The sequence below is a fragment of the Acomys minous genome (genome assembly GCF_964271855.1).
Source record: "Acomys minous genome assembly, chromosome: 1".
In the NCBI taxonomy this organism is placed as follows: Eukaryota; Metazoa; Chordata; class Mammalia; order Rodentia; family Muridae; genus Acomys; species Acomys minous.
In genome coordinates, this window is record NC_140483.1 from 162,041,465 (window position 1) to 162,067,754 (window position 26,290).

At 44.0% G+C, this 26,290-nt stretch overlaps 1 protein-coding gene across 10 annotated transcripts in view; it reads right to left on the reverse strand.

Annotated features, from left to right (window-relative positions):
- The window catches only part of CDK5RAP2 (CDK5 regulatory subunit associated protein 2), a 176,220-nt gene that overhangs the window by 44,263 nt on the left and 105,667 nt on the right, over positions 1 to 26,290 (reverse strand). For 5 of the 10 annotated variants that reach the window (XM_084797141.1, XM_084797133.1, XM_084797136.1 and 2 more), the window contains 5 exons: positions 24,316 to 24,411; positions 22,371 to 22,555; positions 12,707 to 13,145; positions 8,022 to 8,253; positions 4,293 to 4,424 (listed from right to left, as the gene is read on the reverse strand). In XM_084797141.1, coding sequence (XP_084653267.1) covers positions 4,293 to 4,424; positions 8,022 to 8,253; positions 12,707 to 13,145; positions 22,371 to 22,555; positions 24,316 to 24,411 — 1,084 coding nt within the window. The remainder of the gene's footprint in view (positions 1 to 4,292; positions 4,425 to 8,021; positions 8,254 to 12,706; positions 13,146 to 22,370; positions 22,556 to 24,315; positions 24,412 to 26,290) is intronic. The other 5 variants (XM_084797135.1, XM_084797138.1, XM_084797142.1 and 2 more) reach the window with 2 other exon arrangements.

Consider the following 26,290-nt stretch of genomic DNA (forward strand, 5'->3'; position numbering starts at 1 on the left):
ATAATTTCACTTGCAAAGAAGACAGACCACTACTCAGTGAGAAGAAAGATCTGTGTCTGTTTGTTGGGCTTATACTAAACAGTTTCATAAGAACAGCTAATATAACTAATATACACAGCAGTAAAGGATCCCAGAGAACAGGAATGTGTCTTGCTTCTTTAGAACCAATCCATCACAGACAGAGGAAGATGCCATCATTGGAGGCATACAATCAAAATTTGGCTCGAGAAAAGGCTTTAGGGGCAACAATACGACCTAGGATGGCTCTCAGAAAGACAATTACACCAACATTCTGTGGAGTCACAGGTTCTATAATTTGTTCCTCATAGTTTCAAGGCCACTCTCCTGTTCACAATGTCAAGACAATCTTTGGGATTTTTTAGACAACAATCCATACACATCTTAATGGAAGTATTCCCAATACAACATTTTGTTTCTTCCTTCCTTCCTTCTTTTCAAGACAGGGCTTCTCTGTGTAGCCTTGGCTGTCGTGGACCTGCTTTGTAGACGATGCTGCCCTTGAACTCATAGAAATCCGCCTGCCTCTGCCTACCTAAGAGCTGGGATTACAGGTGTGTGCCACCACGCCAGGTCCAATACAGCATTTCTACAGTGCACAACATGTCACCAAGTGGAAACAGCTCATCTGTTTCTCTAGTATCTGGCACAAAATGAGTGATGAAAAAGGCATGTGGTGAGTACTGTGGCTCAAAGAGTGTAAGGAGCAGAGAGAATAAGCAAGAGCTCATGCAACAAGGTTTTATTCTGGGGAGTCATCCTCCAAGATGAAGAAATAGACAAGCGTATCTAATCTAAGCTCCCTGAGTATCAAGTGTCCCAGGAAGCTATGGATGCAGCCCAACATGTCTGTAGGCCACAATGTCATGCTGCAACGTCAAAAGGTTGGACACCCTTGTGAACAAAGCAGTTTCATTATACTATGGTCTGCATTTGATGGCAAGACCAAAGAAGAAAGTTTTCTTTCTCAAAGAACTAAAGATTAATCCAGATGGTTTTTGTTAAGAAATCATAAAGCAAAGACAAATACAACTCCTACATAAATGCCACTTTGAGACAAATTGTGATTGGCCCTAATATTTGGGTATACAACACAGAGTGCCAGGGAGTTGTGTATGTTCACATTCAAGTTTGCACCTCCACTTTAAACTCTGCTACTAACAATGCAACGAGTATAACATTCTATAATTCACCCTTTAGAAGTACCTTCAAGGTAGTAGGGAAACGTAACACAGTAGAAGCTTCCTAAAATTTTATATACATGAAGGTGATAAAAATGAAACTGCCAACTATTGGGGGAGAGAGAGTCACAGGTGCCCATCTCTTGTCATCAAATAAAGTTTTCAGTACTGGGACTGGATTGCCTTTAACTGAGTTGTTGACCAAACGGGTCCCATAGAAATCTCTAAACAACCCAGGCTATTGCCAAGACCGTGGATTGCTCACCACAAAGGCAAGGCCTTTGACAACAAGGCCCCATTGCTGAAGACAACACCTATATAACTTGTTTAACATGAAAAAGTCAAGCTTCTATCTACAATCTTCAACCCTGTGTTCTAGGTTCTAGTATTTTTGGTACAAGAAGGCACTCTGCATGCTACCAAAAGAGAAATGTAAACACTAAGCCAGCCACAAAACGTGTAATCTACAATGGTGTTCTGCCTGCAAGAAATGGTAGACAGTCACGGCACGAAGACTTTACCCACCAATACCTGATTTGCTGTAGGGCCTATTCCATGAGATGGAAGCCCTATCTGACACTGCTTCGGTGACCAAGAACCAGAGAATAGACAGCCCAGGGACGCAGGGTGAAACCAAATACCACTGTTCTTTTATTTATTCTTTTTAAGTCGCAATAAATGACTTATAATGACATTTTGCTATACTCAGATCAGTTCCTTACTCAGCCATGATCAGAGAAATAGCCTCCCACAACAGATACATACAGAGATCTGCAGCCAGACATGATGCAGAGATTCAGAGACCTTAGAAGAAAACTCAGCCTAAGGTGGGATGTCTTCATCAAATCCTTCCCCTACGAGCTCCGGGACCTTTGCAGAAGAGGAGAAGGAAAGTGTGTAAGAGCCAAAGGGGCTGGAGGACACCATGAAAACAAGGCCCTCTAAATGAACATAATTAAAGTTCATATGAACTCATACAGGCAGAGGTAGCATCAACAGGCCTGACCTAGGTCCTCTGTTTATGTATTACTGCTTCAAGTTTAGTGTTTTTTATGGGATTCCTGAGGGTGCAAATGAGTGAGTCTCTGAAGTTTTTGCTTTGTCTTGGGATCTGGTCCTTCTGCTTATTTGTCTTGTTCCTCTGATGTGGTAGCTTTTGTTTTATCTTATTATATACTATTATCCCTTAGAAGCCTGTTTTCAAAGCAGAGGCAGGAAGGGGGAGATCTGCATGGGAGGGGAGGTGGGGAGGAACTGGGAAGAGTAGAACGAGGGGAAACCATTATCAGGATATATTACGTGAGAAAGAGAAAAAATATCTATTTTCACTAAAAGGAAAAGAACCACCACCATCACCACCACAACAATACAACCCCCCCCCCGCCTTTAAAAAGAAGTGCCCTCAAAAGTCCACAATCTACAACAGTGATTTAGCAGACGCAGGGATTTGATGAAGGTCTGGCCAAACTACTTCCACTGTTTGGTTAAAGCTGTATGAATGCTGTGGGAAAAGACTGTGTATGTGATGTATATGTAAATGCCTGAGCTTGCAAGCCAGCAGGCCTATGTGCCTAGCACCTCACCTGAGTTGTCTGCGTTACTGAAGGCTTTAAGAGCTGGAGTGAAAAGTAGCAACACTGAAAGCGACACCTTCTGTCACACCACTCCTATGAACGGGGTCTCCTGTGTCAGAAACACATGAGAAGAGAGAGCTCAGAACCCCCAGAGTAAGACCAATAGAACCTGTGCAACTGATGCTCTCCATTCATTCCCTAAGCGCCTATTGAGGTGTTCTTGAAAAAATAACCAAAGCTACGGTGTTACCCACCGCATGCGGTCCTGAGTCGGACAGTCACTGAACAAATCAACTCAACACCAGTGACCAAGACCTATGATATTCAAAAAGTACATCATGGGTGGGGAATTCAGAATGAAGCTTCAGCAAGGCAAGAAAATAAGGGGGCGTTCAAGCACAGGCAGCCATGTGTGCACAGCTCCTGATGCCCACTCAAGAAGATAAATGCAGCTCGGTGATAAATGGGTACTGAGAAAGGAAGGAACTGTCCAGAGACCGCCACGAATCACTAGCTCTGAACCAGAACCAGACTCCTTAGCCTCTACAAACAGCACCACCACCAGGGACCAAGTGTTCAAACACAGGAACCTGTGAGAGGCATTTCACAGGCAAACCAAACCCACGGTCGAGCTAACCTGCACTCTGTGTCCTGGTACAGCAGCTTTCCCCCCAAAGCCCAGAAAACCCCTAAGAAGCACAAGACCATGCAATCAGCACAGCATTTTCAAGCTTCGGGAGAGTGCATGGCGGAGGGCCTGGGAGCACAGCTCATTCTTTTACCAGAGAACAGTTCCTTGGCCATCTTGTCACAGATTTAGAATTCCTAATGATCCCAACTGCTTACAAAATGAATTCATTCCAAAACAAGAGTGACTTTACTTTCAGAGAAAGGATAAAGATCTAAGGTGAAGAGAGTGAGGATAAGCACTAGCACACCTTGCCTAAATAGAAATGTGGATAGCTGTTGTATTGCCCTTTGTGTATCTGTGCGCTTACAATACTTCATACTTAAAGGGAGGGGAAACAACTTGCTGGAGGCCTCACTCATCTCTGCATCATCCTAACCAACCTATTGGAAAAGCTCACAATCTTGGTCTCAGGAGCAGGCTTTCCTGCTGGATGGACAGAGTCCAATGCAACAACAGGCGACACTAAGCTGGGTGCTAGTGGCCAGCTATAATCCCATGTCCCTGAAGTGTGAGGTCCCTTGAGAGATGACCTTGTGTTTTCTCATTCTAAACAACCTGAGCCCACTCTCTGCCTTGCAGAAGAGTCTGATAATAGACCAGTATGTCGCAATGACATTATGCTTTGCCTGACTCTCCTGCCTCTTTATCAGCTGTGTGACTATACGTCAGTCATTTTCAAATAATCTCACCAGTCCTGTGTGTGTTATATGCGAATGATAATAAAGCCCCAAGAGAGGGCTTTTTAGGGCCTAGTAAGGACTTTGCTGGAAAACGGTCCTGAACAATGCCTAGCACTCAGTGGCTGTCGCACGGTGGTTTAATTCTAACCGATCTCAAAGCTTGTGCATTGGTCACTGTCCACTTCCTTGTCTCTCCCAGCAGAACGTGTAGACTCAGGTCTTTCTTGCTCGCCTGGGTTGTCCTGGTAGGCTGTTCTCACAACAGGCTGAGCTGCAGGCACTGGCAATGAGAAAGAAAAATAAAACTGTAGACTTGAAATTTAGCCAAGCAACTGAGAATAACACAAAGATACAAGCGGGAGAATAAAAACACTAGGGAGGCAAAATGCAATTTATAAGATAAAATTAATCTATCGAGCTGCCATAACAGGACATAAAAGCATAAATACAGTGCAGCTTGTCTGAAATGGTTTAAGTCCAAGTTCTCAAAAAAAACTATGAGTGAGAAAATGAATTTCTATCAACCCATGCCCACTTTCCAAAATGAGAGAAGCCCAGAGGCTTCTGGGTGATGGCCAGAGCAGTACCTGGCTGATGCTCTCTAGAATCTCAGCAAGTGTGCAGAGCAGATGGCAAGTCCTAGACAAATGCCAGTGCCTCTGCTGGGCTGAGTCACCTCTGCCATAGTACTTTCCCCATGGAAGCTCCACCCCCACCAACACCGATGTGATTATCTGTCCCCACCCCAATAAGACAGGAGGCTCTCAGAAGGTAGAGAATTATATGTGGTCCCAGAGAAACAGCAGGTGGTGAGAGAATGCGCGCCAACAGGGTGACTAGATGCCTAGATGGGTGGAAGAAAGGACTGATGGGAAGTGAGAACTGAGGGAGGGAAGTCTGCTTCTGTGGAAGACAACTGACTCTGAAACCTCAAGTAGGTGACTGTAAGAGACAAACTACAATTAAAGGGAAGAAGCTTCTGGCTGCAGAGCATCACAAAATCCCTATGAGGGTATTTCTGTGTTAGGCCTCATGGAAGAAGAAAGAAGGCAGGCTTTGGAATCAGCCAGGCTACTCTGTGTGAGTATCGGGTGACGAGAAGCAGAGTGACTGCGGCCAAGTCACTTTCTCTCTTCAACTGCTGCCTGAACTTAAGAGAGAGACAATAATTACTGGAATTGCCTCCAAAGACAATAGGAAGGTTCGGTTAGATCAGGTATTTCATGTGTGCGATGGGTTCAACAAGTAACAGGGACTCTAATTTTGTTAGAGCCACAGGAGTCCTAGGGCTCTGAGAAGTACCCTGACCCACTCTAGAAATGCCCTGATCTGACACAACTTCCAACCCAGTACTTGAATCTTTTGTTGGCAAGCAAGAAACAGCCAAGCTTTCTGAACACTTGTCTCAGTCCTCGTCCTAAGATAACCTGGGCTTCTCCTGCAGCCTGTGTAGAAGAGGCCGTTATTCCCACATCCCTGTATCATGAGCCCGGGGGTCTATAAGAGCCCGTGCTCCTTGCCCCATGTGTGTACACTCATTCCTGCAGAAGTCCCAGCTGTGCAATTCCTTCCTGCAGCAGACTGCCTGCTCATTACCCTTCTTTCCCCCAGTCATCTCTGCTTCATGGTTCACTGGGTCTCTATAAATTCACTGGCAACTTGGAACATGGTGGCCCTAACCCCTTCATACATCTCCCCCACAGTGCAATTCCTCAGAGATGTCTATTCTTGCTGTCTCCAACTTCTCACCTCTGTGTTCTCCCTTTGAAAACCATGCCAAGCAGGCTCTTCCTACAAAAGCTTTCTTCTTAAAGCCCTCCTTCAGGTCTTTCTTGCTCGCCTGGGTTGTCCTGGTAGGCTGTTCTCACAACAGGCTGAGCTGCAGGCTCAGCTTATACATCTGCTTCTGAGATGCCGAATGCCACCCTTACTTGGGGTCTCAACTCAGCAGCTGCTCTTCCTCAGTCCAACCGCTCACCTGTAGAACTCCCCAGTCTCATCCCTATGGCTCTGAGCTATACAGTTTGAAATACTGGTATTCCCAGCTATTCCCTGATTTCTTTTCAAACTTATTCCCCTCTCCTAGACACCAAGGTCTCCAGATGCCTACCTTACGTCACTACTGGGACATACAACAAACCCTTAACCAGAAATCTAACATCCCCCAAGCCAGCCTCTCTGGTGACAAGGCAACCCCATCCTTTCAATGATGTGCAAAGGAAGCTATCCCTTTAAAACACAAGTGGGCCTCTTCCTTCAAATAGTGAAATAATACATGTTTAGACTTTAGGGTTTCCAGTATAACTTTAACCCCACTATATAATAAAACAGTTATAGATAATATGTGAATGTATGGGGCTGGGTATCAATAAGCTTAAATCACAAAAGCAAGCACAAGCCTGATTTGACCCAAAGACAGTACTTTGTCAACTCCTACTTTAAAGCTTAAGTCAGATCGTGTCACTCTGTGGTTCAAAAGCCTCCAACAGTTTCTAATCTTGTGAAGATGAACTACTAGAGTAGTCTCTGGAAGCACACTGGGCCTGCTGCTCACTGACCTCATCCTCCACATCTCTGCCTCTCTCACATGCTAGTACACTGGCCACATAACTGGTCTCCCGACTCCATCCCCAAGTTCTTGAGTATAAAGTAACACCTTTGCCCTTGCTCCTCCTCCCAGATGATAAGCATGCTCAAATCTCCTAGTTTCCAACCAAATTCCACCTTGTCACAGCATTCTTATATTCATGAGCGTTAGTGAACCCTATTCACTGCTCACTCCTCAAGCCCCTCGCCTTGCTGTACTTCTCCCCACAGCACTCTTCCCGGGCACTGTACACACACTTAACAGCTTGTCTTCACACACTCAGGAACAGATGCTGCCAACAAACCTCGTCTGTTCTGTGCGCCTATCATCACACAGCCTGGAACAGAGTTTAATAAAATTTATCCCATGGTAGATGAAGGTTCCTTATGTGACAGTCATTTGCTTACAATAGGAGATCAAAATCAAACGTCAACACTGGCACATTCGTAAGTTCATGAACCATTGGGGAATGGTACTTTTTGCTGACCTTAACTGAGGGCTCTCCATCCTCTGCAAATTCAGAGGGCAGGTGGGCTGCAATCTTGAATTTGTACCATCCTGGACTAGGAGACACCACCTCAGATGTTTTGTCTAAGTCTCTGGATTCTGACTCCTTGGGCATACTTTAACCCACAGGTCCCAGAAGAGTCATGAGTAGGGAAGTGGGTTACTTGTCCAGATGAGACAGTCTTATGTTAGCTAGAGAACTCTACAAAAAGGACCATCACTTACAAACCATACTGACACCTGCTAAGAGTCTCACAGGCCTGGGAACTTGTCCAAAATAAAAAATAAAAAATCCACATTCAAACCTGGGCACTGGCATCCATGAGAGGCCTACCTTTTTCTGAAGAGAAGCAGAAGAGGAATGGGGCGGGGATGGGGGCAGGAACAGAGTCAAGTGTGGAGACACAGGACAGGGAAGGGAGGAGGGGGGGGAAGACTAGATTCAAGATGTAATATATGAGAGAAGAACAAAAATTTTTAAATGTTCCAAAACAACCCACCACCCCTAGGCACCTATACACAATTCCAAAGGAAGGACGCAGAGACCCCCTCCTCCAGGACCTGAGAACACTCACTAGTCCAGACTCCAGAATTAAAACAAGCCACCTGACTTGCTTCCCTTCTGGTATTCTTCCACTGTGCATTTTTTAGGACCTAAGATTAATCACTGCATTTCACGGAATTTACATACAAACTTACTGCAATTGTGAACAACAAAAATAGCATTTACAGTTCTGTGAGCTGCTCACCGGCTCAGGGAGAACATATTTTCCTGATGCTCACCGTTCATCAGGGCTGGGTTGGGCACTGCCATCCTCTCCAGCATTGCCTCTGCCAGAACTAGCTTGTCATGGAGTTGCTTGTTGCAGGTTTTCGACTCTTTCAGCTCTCCCTGCAGCTCTAGAACTTGGCTCTGGAGCTGAGCCACCATCTCTAGGGAGGCAGGAAGATCATACACATTTTCCAGTAACTCAGATGTCTTTAATTGGATCAGCAAGTCTGTCTTCTCAGCATCCTGAAAACACACATGTACAGGACTGAGTATGCTTAAAGCACCTACTTTTGTTTCATGGGCACCATTTTTGTGTCTAAAGTAGGTTTCAAACTGCTCAACCGCTCCTCTAGTCTGATAATAGAATCTCTGCGCATCCCTAAGAAAGAGCATAGATCTTGGAAAATTCCCGCTCCCTCCCCATACACACATACATGGCTGTCAAGGGGCCTTTGTTGAGACCCTCTGGGCCCTGGTCCACAGTTTCTTTGGATAATTCAAACATTCTAAATATGGCCATTCCATCTTTAACACAATCTTCTAGGATATGTTTTTGTTTTTGTTTTGATCTGTTTCTTCATTTCCCACCAATCCTACTGTAAGCCCATCTGTCTTATATTCTTGCTAGTCACTTACTTAAGTGGCTACTGAGTAGGCTGCTGTGTATTTCACAAACTCTGAGCTTGTAACTTGCCTGATCTATATGAAAGCTTTACAAGCCGCCAACTCCTTGATTTCATCATGGCACATTCCCACCGACTGGGTCCCACCACTTTAGCTATTACGCCCATCACTCACTGCACCATCCAGGAAGCCAAGAGTCTTTTTGAAACCCCCTTATTCTCATCACTCCCTTTCATTGCTCAGCAGGCTCCAATAAGTACAAGTCCTAAGGTGCCTCTCAGTTCTTCCAACTCTCCACATCCTCTTCTGACACGCCAGGGTAGGCACCTAGCTCTCACCTGGGCAGGATCCTGGGTAGTGTAGTATTCACTCTGAGCCTCTTTAATCTACCCTATGCTGCAGCAAAAAGGTAAACTGACTATTCCTTGTTGCTTAAAACTATAACTGATTCCCGGCTATCCTGAGCCAAAGGTCAATGTCCACACCATACCCTTCCAAGTATAGCATGATCCACAGTCTAAGTCATTGCCCACCCCATTTTAGCTCACTCTCTGGTCCCACAGTCCAAAGGTACTGTAAAATGCCATATTCCTTGAAAGTCAGGGCTTTACCATATGCTCTCTCTAGAACACACATTCTCGCTCACCTCCACTTCCCTGCTAAGGCATTCAACAAGACAATTCAAATGTCTTGAGAATAAGCCCTTGACTTCCAAGTCCAAGCTAAGGCTCCCTGGCATACAGTCAGTGTCCCTTGTAAGTTTCTCCATAGAACATTAACATCATTATAATGTCTGAGAAAATCCATATTTACTGTCTGTCGTCCACACCTGAATGTCAGGCCCTGGTTTGGGCCTCTGGATCTCTTTATCACACTGTATCATAGGTTTCAATCCAGTATATAGTAGACACTCTAAAGCCAGATGAGGGCATCTTTCAAATGGTAAGTTTTAATATACTCAAAAAATAAGGAGAGTGACTCAAATCTAGACTCCATAAAGCATTATAACTCCATAATGATAACATATAATGGTCCAATTAAAAATAAGGAAACAGAACAGACATGTCTCTGGTAGAGCTAGCAAGCATATGGGAAGATGTTTAGCATCAATAGCCATCAGAGAGCTGCAACTGAAATCTGAGCATAATATATCCTTGCCTCTTCATTCCCACTAGGGCAGCTATAGTCAAGATGGTACCAAGTGTGGGTGAGGAGATGGAGAAACTGGAAGCCTCATGCACTGCTGGGAGGAAAGTACAAGCAAAAAGTCTGAAGTTCTTTAAAATGCTATAACCATGTGGCCCATCGGCTTTATTCCTGGATATCTACACAAGAGAAGTAAAATCACCTATCCATACAGACATCTATATGAGTAGCAATAAAATGCATAATATTCAAAATAAAATGTACACTAGTCTTACCCTAGCATGCTATGTGGTAATAAAACAAAAGAAGAACTACCTCATGTGGCAACATGAATGAACTGTGAAAGCATTAGGTGAAGAGGAAAATCTAGTCACATGTTGCATGAGTCCATTTACAGGAAATGTAAGGACCAGAAGGTGGATTAGTGGCTGCTTAGCATATGGCATGATCAGGCAGGAAACTGGTCTGACTACTAAGGAGTAAGAGGCTTCCTTAGGGAATTATGGAAATGTTCTTTCATGCTTGTTCCCAAGGAGCCAAGAAGTCAAACAGCTGGGAAGGCTGGGGTGAGGTTGGGGGAATGGGGTGGGGTGGGGTGGGTGTCAAACCAGCTCTTCAGATTCCAAGGCTGTTAGGAAAAGTGAGAAGCTTTCTGTCCTGGATTCCAAGGAAGAGGGAAGAAACTGTTCAAGGACAAAGGCAGTCTGAGGAAATGAGAGGAACCACTTTGGAGGAGGTGGAGGCCTCAGCAGAGGACTGGGAAATAACAGTCAGTTTCTTGGTCCTGGGTCTCCACCAATCTTTATTCTTGGATCCAAATCTGTGTGTCATATGCAGCAGAGATGAGATCCGAAGTGCACAAATGCCAAAGCCTATTTGAAGCTGGAAGACTGCCGTCAGCCAGCCTAACACAGTTCTGAAATAACACCACACAAAACGCTGCCTTATGGACTGGAGCAGTCCCACCTTCTATCGTATTAATGATGGCATACTGCAAGTCCTTATTTAGGACTGGAAATCACGTGTTCTGAGCTCCTCACACATAACCATACTGCCCTAGGCACCTGCATTCTTATCTCACTATCCCTGCACATTGCCTGGAGTCTGGGCTGCATGGATCCCATTTAAAGCACTGAGGCCAGGCCTAATACAAGCACAGGTGTGTCTATACAGCCGTCTGTAACGACGTAACTGGCAGGCTATCTGCTCTCTGTCTCACCCTCAGACTGCACCAATGCTCTTTTTGCTGGATATCAGAGTTCTAGCTTAAGTCACTGGATTACCAATTCTGCCACTATCAAAACCACAAAAGAAGCCAATGTCTGTCTTCATCTGAAATCAAGCAAGCAACTATGCTCTCACCACTTGCCAGCTGAGTCATTCTGGACAGACAGTTCACTAAGTCCTGTTGCACTGTTTCTTCCTGTGTGCAATGATTATAATACCTACTTATATATTTGTTGAAAAAAATAGCTAATGCAGCAAACTCAGCACAGTCCTTGGAACATAGAACAGATGATAAACATAAATGAATAAAGTTCCCTCATTTTAAAAACATGGCAAATATATCTTTATTTAAGAAAAATGAATCTATTTAGAAAAATTAAGTCCATTAAATTATCCAATTTCCTGAACATAGGATGGCATCTCCCACACAATAGAAAAAAAGCAAACATAAAAACAAAGAAAAGAAAATAAACCTACCCAGTTTTCCTAACACAGAGGTACAAACTGAAGGAGCTGGGGCACAGAAGAGCAGTTCTATTCTAGCCAAATTGCACAAATTTGCATTTTCAGTTCCATTAATATAATGGCAGTATATATATTTTTTGTTTTAGTCTCTACTGATATCTTTAGAAAACCCTTTTCTAGAAATTACAGTTTTGGTGCATAATTTAAAACAATCAAAGGCAATTTTGCTAATGATATATCTAACTCTGTTTGGTAGGCACAAAAGCTGTAATTTAGTGGTCAGAAAATAAACTTAATTCTCCATTCTGATGCTATGAAACAGTGTATACAGTTGATTTCTCTGCTAGGAAACAGTCATCTGAAACAAGCATCACACATCCTTCACTGGCAGTATCAGAATTATGACCTCTTTGCTTCTCCATCAGAACACATCTCTGCTACAGGGATTTTCAAAGCCAAACACCAACCCCAATCCCAGAGGACTGTAAATAGGTCCAATCACACTCTGCTGAGGTGGTCTCATTCTTAACAATCTGGCCTGTGAGACTGTGCTTCCAGCCTACAGGGCAGCTCAGAGAGAAAACCAGCACACAGACATTCAGACAGAAAAACCAGACCTTTCCATTTTGGGGTACCATAGCTGGAAAGCAGTTTCGCAGAAAACAAGAATGGTCTTGCAGGCACACACAGCGGGCCCCGAGCCTAGGCCCTTTGCTTTTGGCTAGCAAACCCTGGGTACTCAGGGTCTGGCATCCAATTGAAATAAAGCCCTCAAAATCCTGTCTTCTCCTAAAACAGAAACCAGGCTCTCATCTTCGTCTAAAGTCTGGCTGTTACAATTTACTGCAACCTGCAAAAGGGAATGCCTTTCAGTCAGTGAGAACTGTATAAGCTCTGGTCCAATGGAATCTTAAGCAGCCATCATGGGGAAACGTCTCAGTTCATAAAACCAAAGAGAAAACTGCAGGCATATGGACAAACAGAATTCTATGTGTTTTTCCTGGTGAAAACACAAAGGTGTCCTCATCAATGAGATAGGCAGTTGGTCAGAGTAGAAGTTGGGAGGGGAAGAGGAGGCGGGCAAAGAGGCATGGAGGTCAAGGCTGGGGACAACATAGGCAGGTGGAGTCTCCAGACTGACTTGGCCTTCACAGAAATAGAGAGTGTGGTGGCATTCAGGGTGACTTTCTTAAACTTTGTTTTTACAACCTATGAAATACACAGAAAAGCTTACCGTGTTGATGGCACTGGGGAATGAGAGGGGAGTGGCCCGAAGCCCTGGCATCTCACCCAAGGCCTCTGATTCAGATGCAGTGCTGAAAATGGCTTCTTTTGGTTTCTCTTCCCAAGCTTCTCTCGTTCTTTCAGATGTGAATCCATGAGGGGTGTCCTCTATGGTGATGGTCTGCACGGAGGCATTCTTCAGTTCAACCTTGGCTTCGTCGCCTGTCTTTTCTAGCCAGGTCCTCCATGTTGACTTGAATTCATTGTGTGACTTGGAGAATGAGTTGGCTTGGCAGGAACGCTCAAGCTCATCTCTCAACTCAACAGCTACTTGCTGAAGTGCCTTCTCAGCTTTACTATCAAGGTGGTCTCCAGGAAGGCCCTGCTCCGCTAAGCACATTCGGTCCAAAAGCAGGGCACCAAGAGCTTTCAGAAGATCTGGCCTGTTTCTCCAAAAGAAGACAGTAAAATCAGCCTCCTGCGGCAGCTTTGTCACTAACCCAGCCTCCCAAGTTTTCTGCCACCAATCTTGTCCAGATTCAGTCTGTATTAAGCATAATGAGCTCCCAAGTATTCCAGGAACTGTGACAAGCATTTAATCTCATGCAATATCACAACACTCAAACAAGGCCGGTATTACCCTGTTGAGTTCATGGATAGTGTCACACATGTATATACCTAGTTAAATAGACCACATGGATATATGCGTGGGGTCTGGCCTAGAAAGGAGCAAACGGGATCACAGAATTCCATGGCAATTATAGAGACCCCCGCTCCATAACATTAGCCCCATTCCTATGTTCAATATACAAGTATGGCTTTGGATGAATTCTGCCACCCTGGCTGGTCCAAGGGTGACCTGATCCATCCTGCTGTATAATAGATACTCAAGAAACAGATGTTAATGAAGGGATGCTTCATTAACAAGCATACAGATAGAGCACAAAGTGCACTGCTTTGAAGGCTTGGCTGATTTTCTTGTTCTGTTGTTAAATAGATACAATGTGGGGTCATTTGTGAAGAGGGAATCTCAGTTGAGACTCTGCCCCCTCAAACTGGCCTGTAGTTAAGCTTGTGGGACATTTTCTTATTCAGCAGATCTGGAGGGAACCAGCCCACTGTGGGCAGCGCCATCAACGGGCAGATCATCCTGCTGTATACGAAAGCAGCTTGAGCAAGCCAGTCAGCAAGTGTTACGCCAGGATCTCTGCTTCAGTTCTGCCCTGGCTTTTCTCTGATAATGGACTAAATGTAACCTGTAGACCAAACAAATACCATCCTCCCGAACTTGCTTTTGGACATGGTCTTTTTCACAGCAAGAGAAAGCAAACTGAAACTAAGGCAAATAGGAAGGGACTGGGGTTAAGAACGTTGCTCAGAGACAGAGCATTTGGTTGGCATGTGGAAGGCTCTCAGTTCAACCACTAGCACCGACAGTAAAATAAATTCAAATAAATTCAAATCAATCAATCAATCAATCAATCAATCAATCAATCAAATGAAATGGCTCTAAACTCTATGTGATTCTTGACAGGAAGGTGAATCTTTTTCCAAAGAACATGAAGATTAAAGGAGCAGTGAGGATGAAGAGAGGTAGCATCCTGGGAGCAGATGCTCTTCAATGTCCCTTGCCATGTGCCCTTGGCCAACCTCTCATAGCAGCTGCAGCTGTGTGGACAGTTTCTGTAGACCTCAAGCACTTTGTGTTTCTCTGGTGCCCTGGGTTCTTTGCAAACCTGAACCTACTAGCAAGACAGGATAGAGTGGTTAAGACAGCTGAGAGCTGTGGTACGAATGCCCTAACTTCCAACCTGAAAAGGACAAAAGCCCAGGCTACACTGACCACCAGAGTCCACCTACCTGCCCAGACCAAGGGCAGGTAGCACCTTCACTGGCTTCCTGCTCCTGAATACACAAGTCTGAGCCTTGGGCCCTGCTCTGCAGGGACTTGGAGTAAAGCCACCATGGAAAACATGCAGGACGGGGCTGGAAGACTCCTTTGCGTGCTGGGCACTGTACTGGCACAGGGCTATGGCAAGACTATGAACTGGTGATAGGAAAGGGTATATCAATTAAGTCGCTAATGCTCAAGGCAAAGGGAGAAACAAAGAGACCAGGATAATGTAACCATGACACTGAGATGAAGAGTCATGTCACTATGTGGTGAAGAAGAGAGTGCTGCTGAGAAGTAGGCAGCGGACACAGGAAGCATCTCACAAAACACATCATGCTGAGGAAAGGACAGGCCTGCTCACACATGGGCTTCAGAAACTTGAAGAGCTACTGGGTGAAGGGCAGATTTCCTGTCAAGATGCTGGTATAACATGGCACAGAAATGACAGCAAGTATAAATAATAAGAAGAGGTGCATCATAGGGCTAAAAACCAAAGGTACACAGATTCCAAAGAAGAAACACAGCCTGGAACCGGGAGAAAACAGGTAACAACAGAAACACAAATTCATCCTCAGGGCAAATGTGGAGTCTGACAGATGTTAGAGGTCCCAAAGGGCCATGTTGAGGCAGCTTCAGTATTCTCACCCTAGAAGAGTAAGGGGGAGTAAGCGTGTGATGGTTAATAGACACAAACCAAAGTTACACATGAAACCACTGCTAGAAAACACAATGAAGCAGGCAAAACGACTGAGTAGGTAGCAAAGCTTGTTCTTGCACTCATGTAGAAATCCAGGCGTGACTGTGTGAACCTGGAATTCACGCACTGGGGACAGAGGTAGGGGTATGCTGACAGCACATTGCCAGCCACACTAACTGAAAAGGTGAGCTTCTGCTTCAGTGAAAGGCTTTGGCTTCAGAGCAGTAAGGCAGACAATAGCAGAGGAAGGTGCCATGTATGCACACAGGCATACATTCCTGTACATGTACCACACACCACCCACAAAGACATATGAATGCACACAAAAAAATGACAACTGAAGACATTAGAAAATTCATATGCAAGGGAACAGAAAGCAATCCACTGAAGAGTTCAGAAAATGGTTTAAGATTTATTTATTTTTCTTTTGTGTGTGTGAGTGTTTATTTTTATGTCTGTGCAGCAAGTGCATGCAGAGGCCATAAGAATATGTCAGATCCCCTGGGACTGTACTTAAGGCAGCTCTGAACTTCCATGTGGGTGCTGGGAACAAACCTTCTACAAGAGCAGCAGGTGCTCTTATCATCTGAGCCATCTCTCCAGGCCCTAAGTAGCAAGTTCAAATCACCAACAAAAGAAAGTAAACAAAGAAAATAAAAAGATGAAGCAGAAGTGAAACAAAGCTAGAGAACTGAGAGAAAGTGCTCCCAGCAAGAGTTGGTCTAGGCGCAGTGTCCTCTAGAAGAAGGGCCGTCTGGTAGAGGTGCGGTCAAGCAGGCAGTCACAGAGAATCCACAGCAGAGACCCTCTTTGTGTGCTCTCTGTTACTTTTTCCTTTCAGTTGCTCCTTACTGCTGAACGTCAGGAAACCTTGTGAGGCAAACATACTCAGGCCTACCCTCCCTCTGATGTCAGGCACCACTGAAAATGGCAGTGCTCACACTCATCTTCCCAGTGTGCCCCCTCTGCAGACAGCAGTAAGGCCCACCTCACTTCCAGGGTCCCATGATCTAGATCAGGGAAATCAACTCAATTCAAATTTTAAAAATTAAAAGCAAAATGCATGCTACATCACCACTCACTTCTAGTGTGAAGTCACTGAGACAACAGAGACCACCTTAAGCTACAGTAAACCTATACTTTTAAAATATTTCTGGTATTCTAAGTACCAGAACTAAAATTTCCTTTCTTTCCTTTCCTTTTTTAATGTAGGTAAGAAATAATGACAATTGCTAGTCAGTTGGCCAAAGGAGGACCATCACTCTCCTCCAAACAACATGCAGTAAAACCTAAGAAAAAGACTTTACAAATGGGTAGTAAATGGTGGCAAAGGAGGCCACTGCAATACACTAAAGTGGTGGCTAATAAATCAAACATTTCAAGTTTTGCTTGGCTGAAAATCAGAATAGCAGATTCATTAAGCTGTCTCTGTAGTCAGGACCTGCACATTGCGGTGGTCCAAGGGTCTTATCAGAAGGCCGAGTGGCACCTTTTATGCCCCTCCTGCACATGTGTGCTAATCAGAAGGTATAAGAGAAGGCACTGACATTTACTGAGCACTTGCCATGTGTCAAGTCCTCTAAACACCTAACATCCTCACATGCTGTGAGACCAATGAAGAAAAAGGGTCAAACAGAAATAAACTCCCAGAAGTGGCAGAGCAGAGATTAAAACTCAGGCCTTTCTGACTCCAAGAGAGCGCTAATTCTTTCTGGTCTCCAAACGTAACATTTGGCTGCACTGTAGAATGCTCGACTATCTACACGCTCATTCAAACCCTGACAGGGGACTTCTCATTCTTCCTAAGAGGAATACACATGCCATTGAAGTGATGAGAGACGCACAGCCATGCATATCCGGATAGCTAAATCGATGAGTTGCAATGTAAGTACCATGAATGAGAGGAAAGGGGAGAAAGAATCCTGAGAGAAAGCATACACATGGGATTCTCTTTAAGTCAAGTGGTCAGGAAAAGCACCTCTGCAGAGCTGACCGCTCACTGAGGCTCTGCTAGTTGTACCTTTGGGTGAGCCCAGCACAGTCGAGAGAGCACTAGCTACCAGAAGTCCCCAGGTAAGATCAAACTTGGCCAGTGTGGCTGACCCAGCAAATACAAGGCCTAGATGATGAAGAGGGAGAAATGGCAGAGGCTGGGTCAAGAAGCTCTGACCTGACAGTGGGAATCCACTGTTGCATTAACATAGAAGAGAGGTAACCAATCTAAGTTTTAAAAAGAACCTGGCTAGTCTATGGAAAATGGACAACACAGAGGCAGGAATGGCAACAGGAGGGTAAATAAGGAGGCTGCACAGTTACAAATGTCCAAACGAGATGGAGGCAGCCTAAACCCAAAGGGTAAGAACAGAGCAGAGAAGGGACTGAATTAGGGCTGTAATCTGCAGGAAGACAAGGAGGACTCACTATGGGCTTTGGGAACAAAGGAGTTTGCACTTTGGGCTACAGATGTTAGGCAATGCAGAACATAAACTGAGAGGTCTGATTCTCACACAGGAGGAGGAGGAGGAGGTGTCCAGCACAGGGCTGGCTGTTAGGATCATTAGTCAGAAATCAGAATCGCATAGCACATTTCAAAAGCAAGAAAGAGTGGAGGGGCCAGAGAAAGAAAGGGCCTGAGAACATGGCTCTGAGATACATCTACATTCTCTAGTGAAGAAGGCAGAGAAAAAGAAGGCAGGGAGGTGAAACACGAAAACAAAAAACAATCGGCCAGAGAGAAGGGCCACCTGCTGCGGAAAAGCTGGCCAATGGATTCCACGGTTTAGAAACTGTTGCTGACTTGATAAATGGGGCAAAGGCTGTGAAGGCTCTTATGTAGAGAATGGGGGAGCGTGGAAGCTGTAGATATTAGCAATTCTTTTCAAGAATTTTTTCCTTGAATGGGAATAAAGAAATTGGACAGTAGTTGAAATAGATATGAAGTCAGAAGGGAAGGGGGCATTCTTCCCAAATGTCTAAATGTGTTTTTTATGCTTATGAAAAATGACTCAGAAAAAGGGAAATTAATGATTTAGAAGAGACAGGAGCTAGGAGGTCAGAAGTGAGGAGCTAGGAGGTCAGAAGTGATGTCACAAAAGGGAGGGCTGTTCTTGCATAGCAGCAAGGACATTTCTACTCTACCATAGGAAAGACAGTTTGCAGTTGACAGTCAAACACTGGCTCAAATGTTTCTATCTGTTCAGTGATGAATGAACTAGGGTTACCAGCCAGTGGGGAAGAGAAAAGATCCTGCAAAATAGTACAATGTGATGCCACAGTGAATGCTAGGTACACAGGTCCTAGAAACAGGAAGAAGAAAATACAAGTGTAAGGTAAGTGCAACCAGCACATGCCCAAGCCCTGAAACAAAGGATATTTTGAGACTTATTCTCAGAACCAAGATAGGCACAGAAGGCAAGGTCAGGACACTACAGTACCAACAGCTAAGAACTGGGCTACACAGACACCCCTAGTAGAAACACATACACTAACACATTGCATCTTTAAATGACTGCCAGAAGCACTGTGATGTCTAAATGAGAGGGACTAAAGGCTCATAGCACAGGAAGCTGATGACGTTGAGCCTGGTGAAAATGATGGACAATAGGGCTGGAGAGACCTGGGTTTGGGAGGTGGAGACGAACACACCAGGGAGATCTCTGAGCTTCTAAGGTCTTGTCTAGAACTGCCATGTGTCTATTAATTCTGAACTATAAAATCTACCTCCAAACACTGGCCAAGTCTTCTCCCTGGCAACCTAAACCTTGCCCAGTCCCTGGTGGCCACTTCTCCAGTGCAGTCTTTAGACCTTCTGCCAGCCTTACACTCTGTTGGTTCTGCACCTATCACTCAACTATGCCCAGAGCTATAGAACTGGACAGCCTTTAAGGAATTAGCCTCTCTTCTACCGTCAACTGGAACTCGAGATTGTATGAGCCCTTCACAAACAATTCTCTTTTTAATTTTAATTTTATTAATTTATTCAGATTGCAACTCAGTTGTTACCCCATCACTTGTATCCTCCCGTTCCTCCCTCCCTCCTGCTTTCATCCTATTCCCCTCCCTAGGTCTAAGACTGAGGGAACCTCCTCCCCCACTATATGGTCATAGGCTATCAAGTATCATCTTGGTAGCCTGCTTATTCTTTCTTTGAGTGCCATCAGGCCTCCCCACCAAGGGAAGGTGGTTAAATATGGGGCACCAGAGTTCATGTCAGAGTCAGTCCCCACTCTCCACATAACTGGAGACAGTCCTGTCCATTGGGTAGATAGGAGTAGGGGTTTGATGTTTACTACTTGAATTGTCCTTGGTTAGTGCAATAGTTTGAGCAAACCCCCCTGGGCCCCAAAAGGCATGTCCCACAAAAGTCTTTACTTGCCAGGAGATTGGGATAGATGTGAGGACATCCTACTGAGATTCTAGGTAAGAAAAATATAGGAGATGAGGAAATAGAAGGACCCAGAGGGTCCTAGAACCCTATAAGAACATCTTGACGGGTGGATCAAAAACAATTCTTAAGCATAGTCAGTGCTCCTCTTTCACATTTTTATAATTTCTCAGCTATCAAATATCACTTAACACTGAGTTACACAGAACAAAATGATGAAAAGATTCTAAATCAGGCCTCTAGAAGGGGGGGGGGGCTGGAAACATGTAAGCAGAGGGCTAGGAATCTACACAAAGCGAATGCCAAGACAAAGGAAGAGAGAGGATGGCCCACTTCACAAGGCAGGATGGCCTGGCCTTCTCACTCTGCCATCAACAGGGAGCTGCTCTGGATAGGCAAGGGCAAGACAACTAATGAGCCATTTCCTGTTCCATTCTAGCAGACAGGAGGAGTCAACCACTCTGACAGTCCCTCCACAGAGATGGCTAGAAAGTAGAGTCTCAAAGGCTGAGGGGAGTCTTAGGCCTAAGTCTATCAAAGTTTTGCACTGGGGTCATCAGACAGACACTGGCTCACTAATGAATAGAGACAGACATCATTAGCTGGCTGCTCCACCGGCACATGCCAGTCATATCATCTTACCTGAGCTGAGTGGCAAAAGGTGGAATTAATTGGCAGCTATTTTTTTTTTGAAACACAGTCTTACTATGAAGCTGAAGCTGAGACAGTCATCAAACTCACTGTCACACTCATCCTTCCAAGGCAAGCAACAAGAGTCACAAAACTTTACTCAGTGTTGATGTTGACCAATACTTGGGATCCACTTCTTTATTTAATCTTTTTAATATTCCTAGGAAGTAACTATCACCATCTCTCACTCTGGGGATGAAGAAACCAAGATGGGGACAGATGACACAGATATGAATGACAGAGCTAGACTGTTGGTTTTTTTTTTCCACAGCAACAAAACCATCTCACTTCTAGAAAGAATTTCTAGGTATAAGATTAGTATTTCCCTGACCAATGAGAATACTGAATATCTCTCACTCCCCTCCTCCAAAAAATTCTTCAATGGCTAAGGGAATGCTGGATCCCCAAGTGTTACCCCTTGGCTGTCCTTGTGAAAAGATTACTGGCTACAGCATGTAAAGCTGAGCCTGTAATGTAGGTTAAAATGGCCTAGTCTAGAGTATGTATAAAGATCAGGCCTTCAGTAGGACCTTGCAACCATGACCAAACCATCATGGCCCAGTAACACACAGAGAAGAACAGCAGAGAAGAACTCTGAGAGCAGTGCTCAGAGAGGAAGGTTAGGCAGAGTTAGGACGGTGTTTCTAACACCAGCTGTGGCTGCTAGTAGCTAGGAGCCTATAGGGCAGGCAACAGCTAGAGAAAATGGTATAAGTGTCACAGGTTTGCTAGCTCATTAAGGACTTGCTCTAAATCCATATGTAGGCTGGAATTTTTACAACTCAAAAGACTAAGAATAGCAATTTTGAAGACAAATGATGAGAGCTCACACGCACATGCTTTCCTGACAACTAGCTAGAGTAGCCTATGTACTAGAAGAGAGCCCCTCCCCCACCCCATGCCCCTTCTCCTCTTCTCACCACGGTCCATATGTGCCCAACTCACAGCATCCCAGAGCACTCCCATCTGGCCCTATATAGTCAGGGAGCAGTAGTGCCTTTTACCTTAAACTTTACAAGGTTGGGGATTTAGAGGCTCCAGAAACTTTCTAGTGTTGAATACTGACTGACTGCCGACCTCCCTTTGGAGATGAACTGTCTATGCCCCTCGAGTAGACTCATGCTAGCAAATGTTAGGTGTCAGGAATTACGAAGGGTCAACCTCATCAAGCTTGCCAAGAACAGAATGCTCTTGTCCTGTTTTCAGCAGAAGGGTCCACAAGGGCTTAGTACAGCAAGGATTTAAGGATGACTAACTTGCCTGGCTCTTATCAAAGGTCAAAGCAGTAGTAAGTTGTGGTTTTCTGTGTATATCAGAATTGAGAGCATTTACTGAAACTTACTACATACAAGCCAATTTTCCTCAGTATTTTTTCTTAGTCCACCCAGCAGCCCTACGAAGTAGCTAGAGAAACTGAGGCGTGGAGAAAAAAAAAACCAGCATGGTTCTTCCTGGTTCTAAAGCCCAAGCAGTTGCCATAGATGGCTTAGAAGAAATATAAAAGGGGAAATGGCTCATACAGGGCTAATTTACAAAATACAAACGACCTAATGTTTCTCTCTCTCAGTGTCAGGAAAACAACCTATAGTATTTCCCCATATAGGAACAGCTCCCAGCTGATACACTGAGAAGAGAATTTAGTTTGAGCTAGACATAAAACAGTGGAGTCACGACTGCAGTGATGTTTTTAAGCTGGTGCCAAAACCAGAGGAGATGCCAGGAGAGCCGACTCCTCTTGCCACTGACAGCCAGGCAGCCTTTTCTGGGACTCGGAGGAGTGATTCTAAAGAAAGCTTTCTCTTGCCTTTTTGTAATGGGCCCATGTGTAGCTCTGCTCGAGTCCCCTTAGAGCCACCAGCACGAAGCCTAATTACTTAATTGCACGACTGGCAAGATTCCTTCCCAGCCATTTCAGGAGCTTGCAGGTACACTGCACAGTACCATCTGAATCCATTTAGCAAAATGAGCTGCTCAATGAGACTCAAAGAGGTACCTGGGCCCATGTCTACCTGGATTCCAGCGATGGTGTGCCCTTCGTGAGGAAGAAAGTGGCAAGCAGGCTCAGGAGTTCGTCTTGTAGGTTCTGGTTTTCAGGGATGCCAGGTGTGTGGGTGCCATCATGGTCTAAAATACTGGAATCCATGTGCCTTAAATACCCATTTTTGCAGCCACCCTCGGCGTAGTTCTCCATGATCTGCAAATGAAAGTGTTTGGGCAAACAGAGGCAAATTGGGAACGGAAGGGATAGGTGGAGAAGAAAGGGATGCAGGTGAATGAGAACTGGTCCATGGACAAGGAGGAAAAGGGACAAGTCTATACACTCACACTTACATTAAGGCAGGAGGAGGCATTTGCATGTCTTTCCTTACCCTCAGTTTCTGACTCTAAAGTGGTACCATACCCTTTGCTATAGAGTTCAGAGAACAGTATGAGATGACTAAGTTAGGATAAGCATCCACCTCACTACAGGTGCCCTTTGGATGTATGTTCTACTATTCTACAGTCTACTCGTCGGAAATTGTTCCTAAGAGGAACCTGGAACACATGTCCTCAATCATGCTTTGTATAGTTGTAATATGTTTCATATAACATTACTACTTACACTACAGCCACATGTATTATTATTTCTCTAGTGACACATACTAATTAACAGGGCTTTGATGTATCTCGTTAGGAAAGTGGAGAGTTCTTAATTCCCATGGAGATGTTATTTACAGATCCACCTTCCTGGGTCATTGGGTTTCCCAGAGGAGCAGTACCATGGAGACTTCCAGTTAAATCCTGTCCTGGGCATGTCCTGAGATGGTACAATTAGCATCCCCTCTTCCCTTTGCAAAGCTGTAAATTTCCTCAACCAGTCTATAAATAACTCCTCTTGACTTCATTACCGTTAGTGATACACACATTAGCCATCACTCTATCTCGCCACACTGGAAAAATGATTAAGATTTTTTAAATGGAAGACAAGATTCACACAAATGAGCTGTTATTTATAGGTTCTTATTTGTCACCAATCTAGTTATTAAATCCATCAAATAAGCAATCTACAAATGAGGGAAAATCTAGGCTATAGTAATAAAAGCAGAAATTATTATTTGTTGAGTTTGTATTTTGGTTCCAGTATTGGAGAGACTCTATACAGAAGAGAAGTGAAAATTCAAGCTTAGAGAAGTTAAGCAAGGAAGAACAGATAGGAGTGACATAGCCAAGGTTCAAAACCATGTTTGTGGAATTCCAAAGGATGCATCTTCGTGGCTTCGTGTTCCAAAGCTATCTGTGTCTATCAGGTATGGCCCACTCATGACTCTACAAACATCGATACTTTGCCACTAAAGTGCCACACCTGCAGCATCCAACTCTTACTATAACTCAATCAAACCTGTAGCATCCATACCCTATCATATCTCAGTCGTCAGGTCTCTTTAAGTCTGGAGACTGTTTAGCCCAACTATTCCGAAGCAATGCGGCTAGAAGATTGTCTGAGGGTGGAGTTAATGGCCATAATAATACTAAGCTGCATTACAGGGGTTGAGAGATTGCAGAGAGCCACTCAGTTCCATCAGGGTCACCTTGCACTTCAGTCAGATGACCTGAGAGTTCATATCCCACCTCTAGCACTAACCTAATCTATGCCTTAGATAAATTATCTCCACTCGTACATCTCAGTCTCCAATGTATAAAGCAAACAGTGTATTAGACCTTTAAATATCTATTCAGGAACAACAGACAATTTTTATTGTGTTATAGCAACCTAGTCCTTATTTCCAGCTATGTTTCATGAGTGTCTTGATCACCTACTTTATGACTTCTGATTTAAAAAAGAGACCAGTTGCTTTGCTGTCCATGGCACAGAGTCGACACACAATACAGGCAGAATTAAGAGAAACTCAACCACACATACTCCATGACTGACTTGGACACACAGTGAGACAGAGTAAGAAGCTATCCTCCTACCTCTTTGCTCTGTTCCAAATGCTGGGTGCTCTGGAAATGATTCTCATCGTCCACTTCAAATTTGATTGTGTCCTCATCCTCCTTGCTAGCCAGAAGCTACATGCAGCATGGGTTGGTGTGGAAAATGCAACAACAATAGAGGGTCCAGCATGAGTATGTTTAAACAACTCAGTGATGGCTTTTCTCAACAATTCCCAACAGTCAACAACAACAACACACAAAGAAAGAAAGAACTACCAAAGCCATGAGATTAAAAATTATCTGAACTTAGAGGTACTGGCTGTGGATAAATGTCCCCCTCGTCCCCCCAATAAATGGAGGCCTTTCCCTGGTCCTATATGGTCTTCTTGGGAGGCTGTAAATTGATCATGCTCTCTGCAGGCATTGCCATTCTGCCTTTGCTAGACCTACTTTTGGACTATAGAAAGGTAGTAAGTCTTAGAAAACAGCAAACAGCAAACAGCCAAAAAAAAAAAAAAAAGAAGAAGAAGAAAAACCTAATAAATGAAATTCATGATGTACCCAAATTATTCATCACGTCTTCTATTTAGCACAGGGCATAAACCTCTTGTGAGAATGTCACACATATGAGATGGACAGTCCCAGTAACACTGTCATTTTACTGAGAAGAGTGTCAAGTTGCCTGATGATAACTTTGCACTTTTGGAAATGAAGGACTTACAGAGACTGCATAAATATGAAATGCCTAAAAGCTATAAAGCCCTAGAGTTCCTTCATTCTGTGTTTTCAGAATAGATGGTACAAAGTTCCCAGGAAAGCAAGAGCCCAGTTCTCAAAAACAAAAAACAAAACAACAACAACAACAACAACAACAAAAAAAAAGTTTTGGTCATAAGATATATGAATTAACCAAGTAGAAACTAAGAGGTGACCAGTAAGGGTGTCAATTAAATGTAATCCAAATATCATATCAAAACTCATGTTGCTGATGCAGCTCTTAACTGGAGGTGGGAAAGCCACCGAGCTCAGGGTCTCTTGTTGGGGATACTTGTGGCTCCATCCCAAGAGTTTTACTTTATGAACTCTTACATCAGTCAATTGCAATCTTAACTCTCTCTGCCCAGTTGAAATCCTTCTTATCTTCCTATAAGAGTAAGAACCTTGTTCAGAAGAAAAACAAAGCAAAACAGTCTTAGGAATGTCACTTTAGAGGAAGTAACCAAGGCCATAACATACTAGCCTGCCACATCTGAACTATAATAAAGAGCAAAGATCTGCTGAACACAAACCACAATCCTACAATGCTACAAAGCCTGACACAGGCTGACATGAACCAACTTGCTAAGGTATAAAAGTTTGTAAAATACCCTCGCTCCACTAGTGTCTTCCTTTTTGTTGAATCTTAGGCAGGGGAAGAGAAGACTAAGTTTTGCCGCATATCCCTGTCTGGTCTGGAACTTACTACACAGATCAGGCTTGTTTCAAATATACGTGGTCTCCCTGCCTCTGCTTCCAGTATTGGGATGGCTGGTATGTGCTATTATGTCCTGCAAATATTCCAAAGAAATAAGGGCAGGAAAAGGCAACTAAACTTGCTTATTGGAGCATAAATATATTAAGCTCACCAGAAAAACAAACCAACCAACCAAAAAGGTCCCCAAAGACTGGTGCATGAGTGTGATATACATATCACCTTTGTTCCATGAGACTACTTAACAGCACAATGAACAAACACTTATACATTCAAACAATGAGATTCAAAAAAGTATTAGCTCAAATGACATGAATGAACTTCAGAATGATGATGCTGAGTGACAAGTCGACACACTATGATTCGAGTCATTTAAAAGTCTAACAGAAAGAATGAAAACAGTAGACAAAGCAGAGGAGCAGGCGGGGTGGGAGATGAACCTAAAGGGTATGAGGGATGTTGAAAGGAGTTTAGGTTCTATTTACAGGCACAACTATGTGTGCAATTTAGCAAATAAAGGCTTGAAAGAAAAAGTAGCTATAA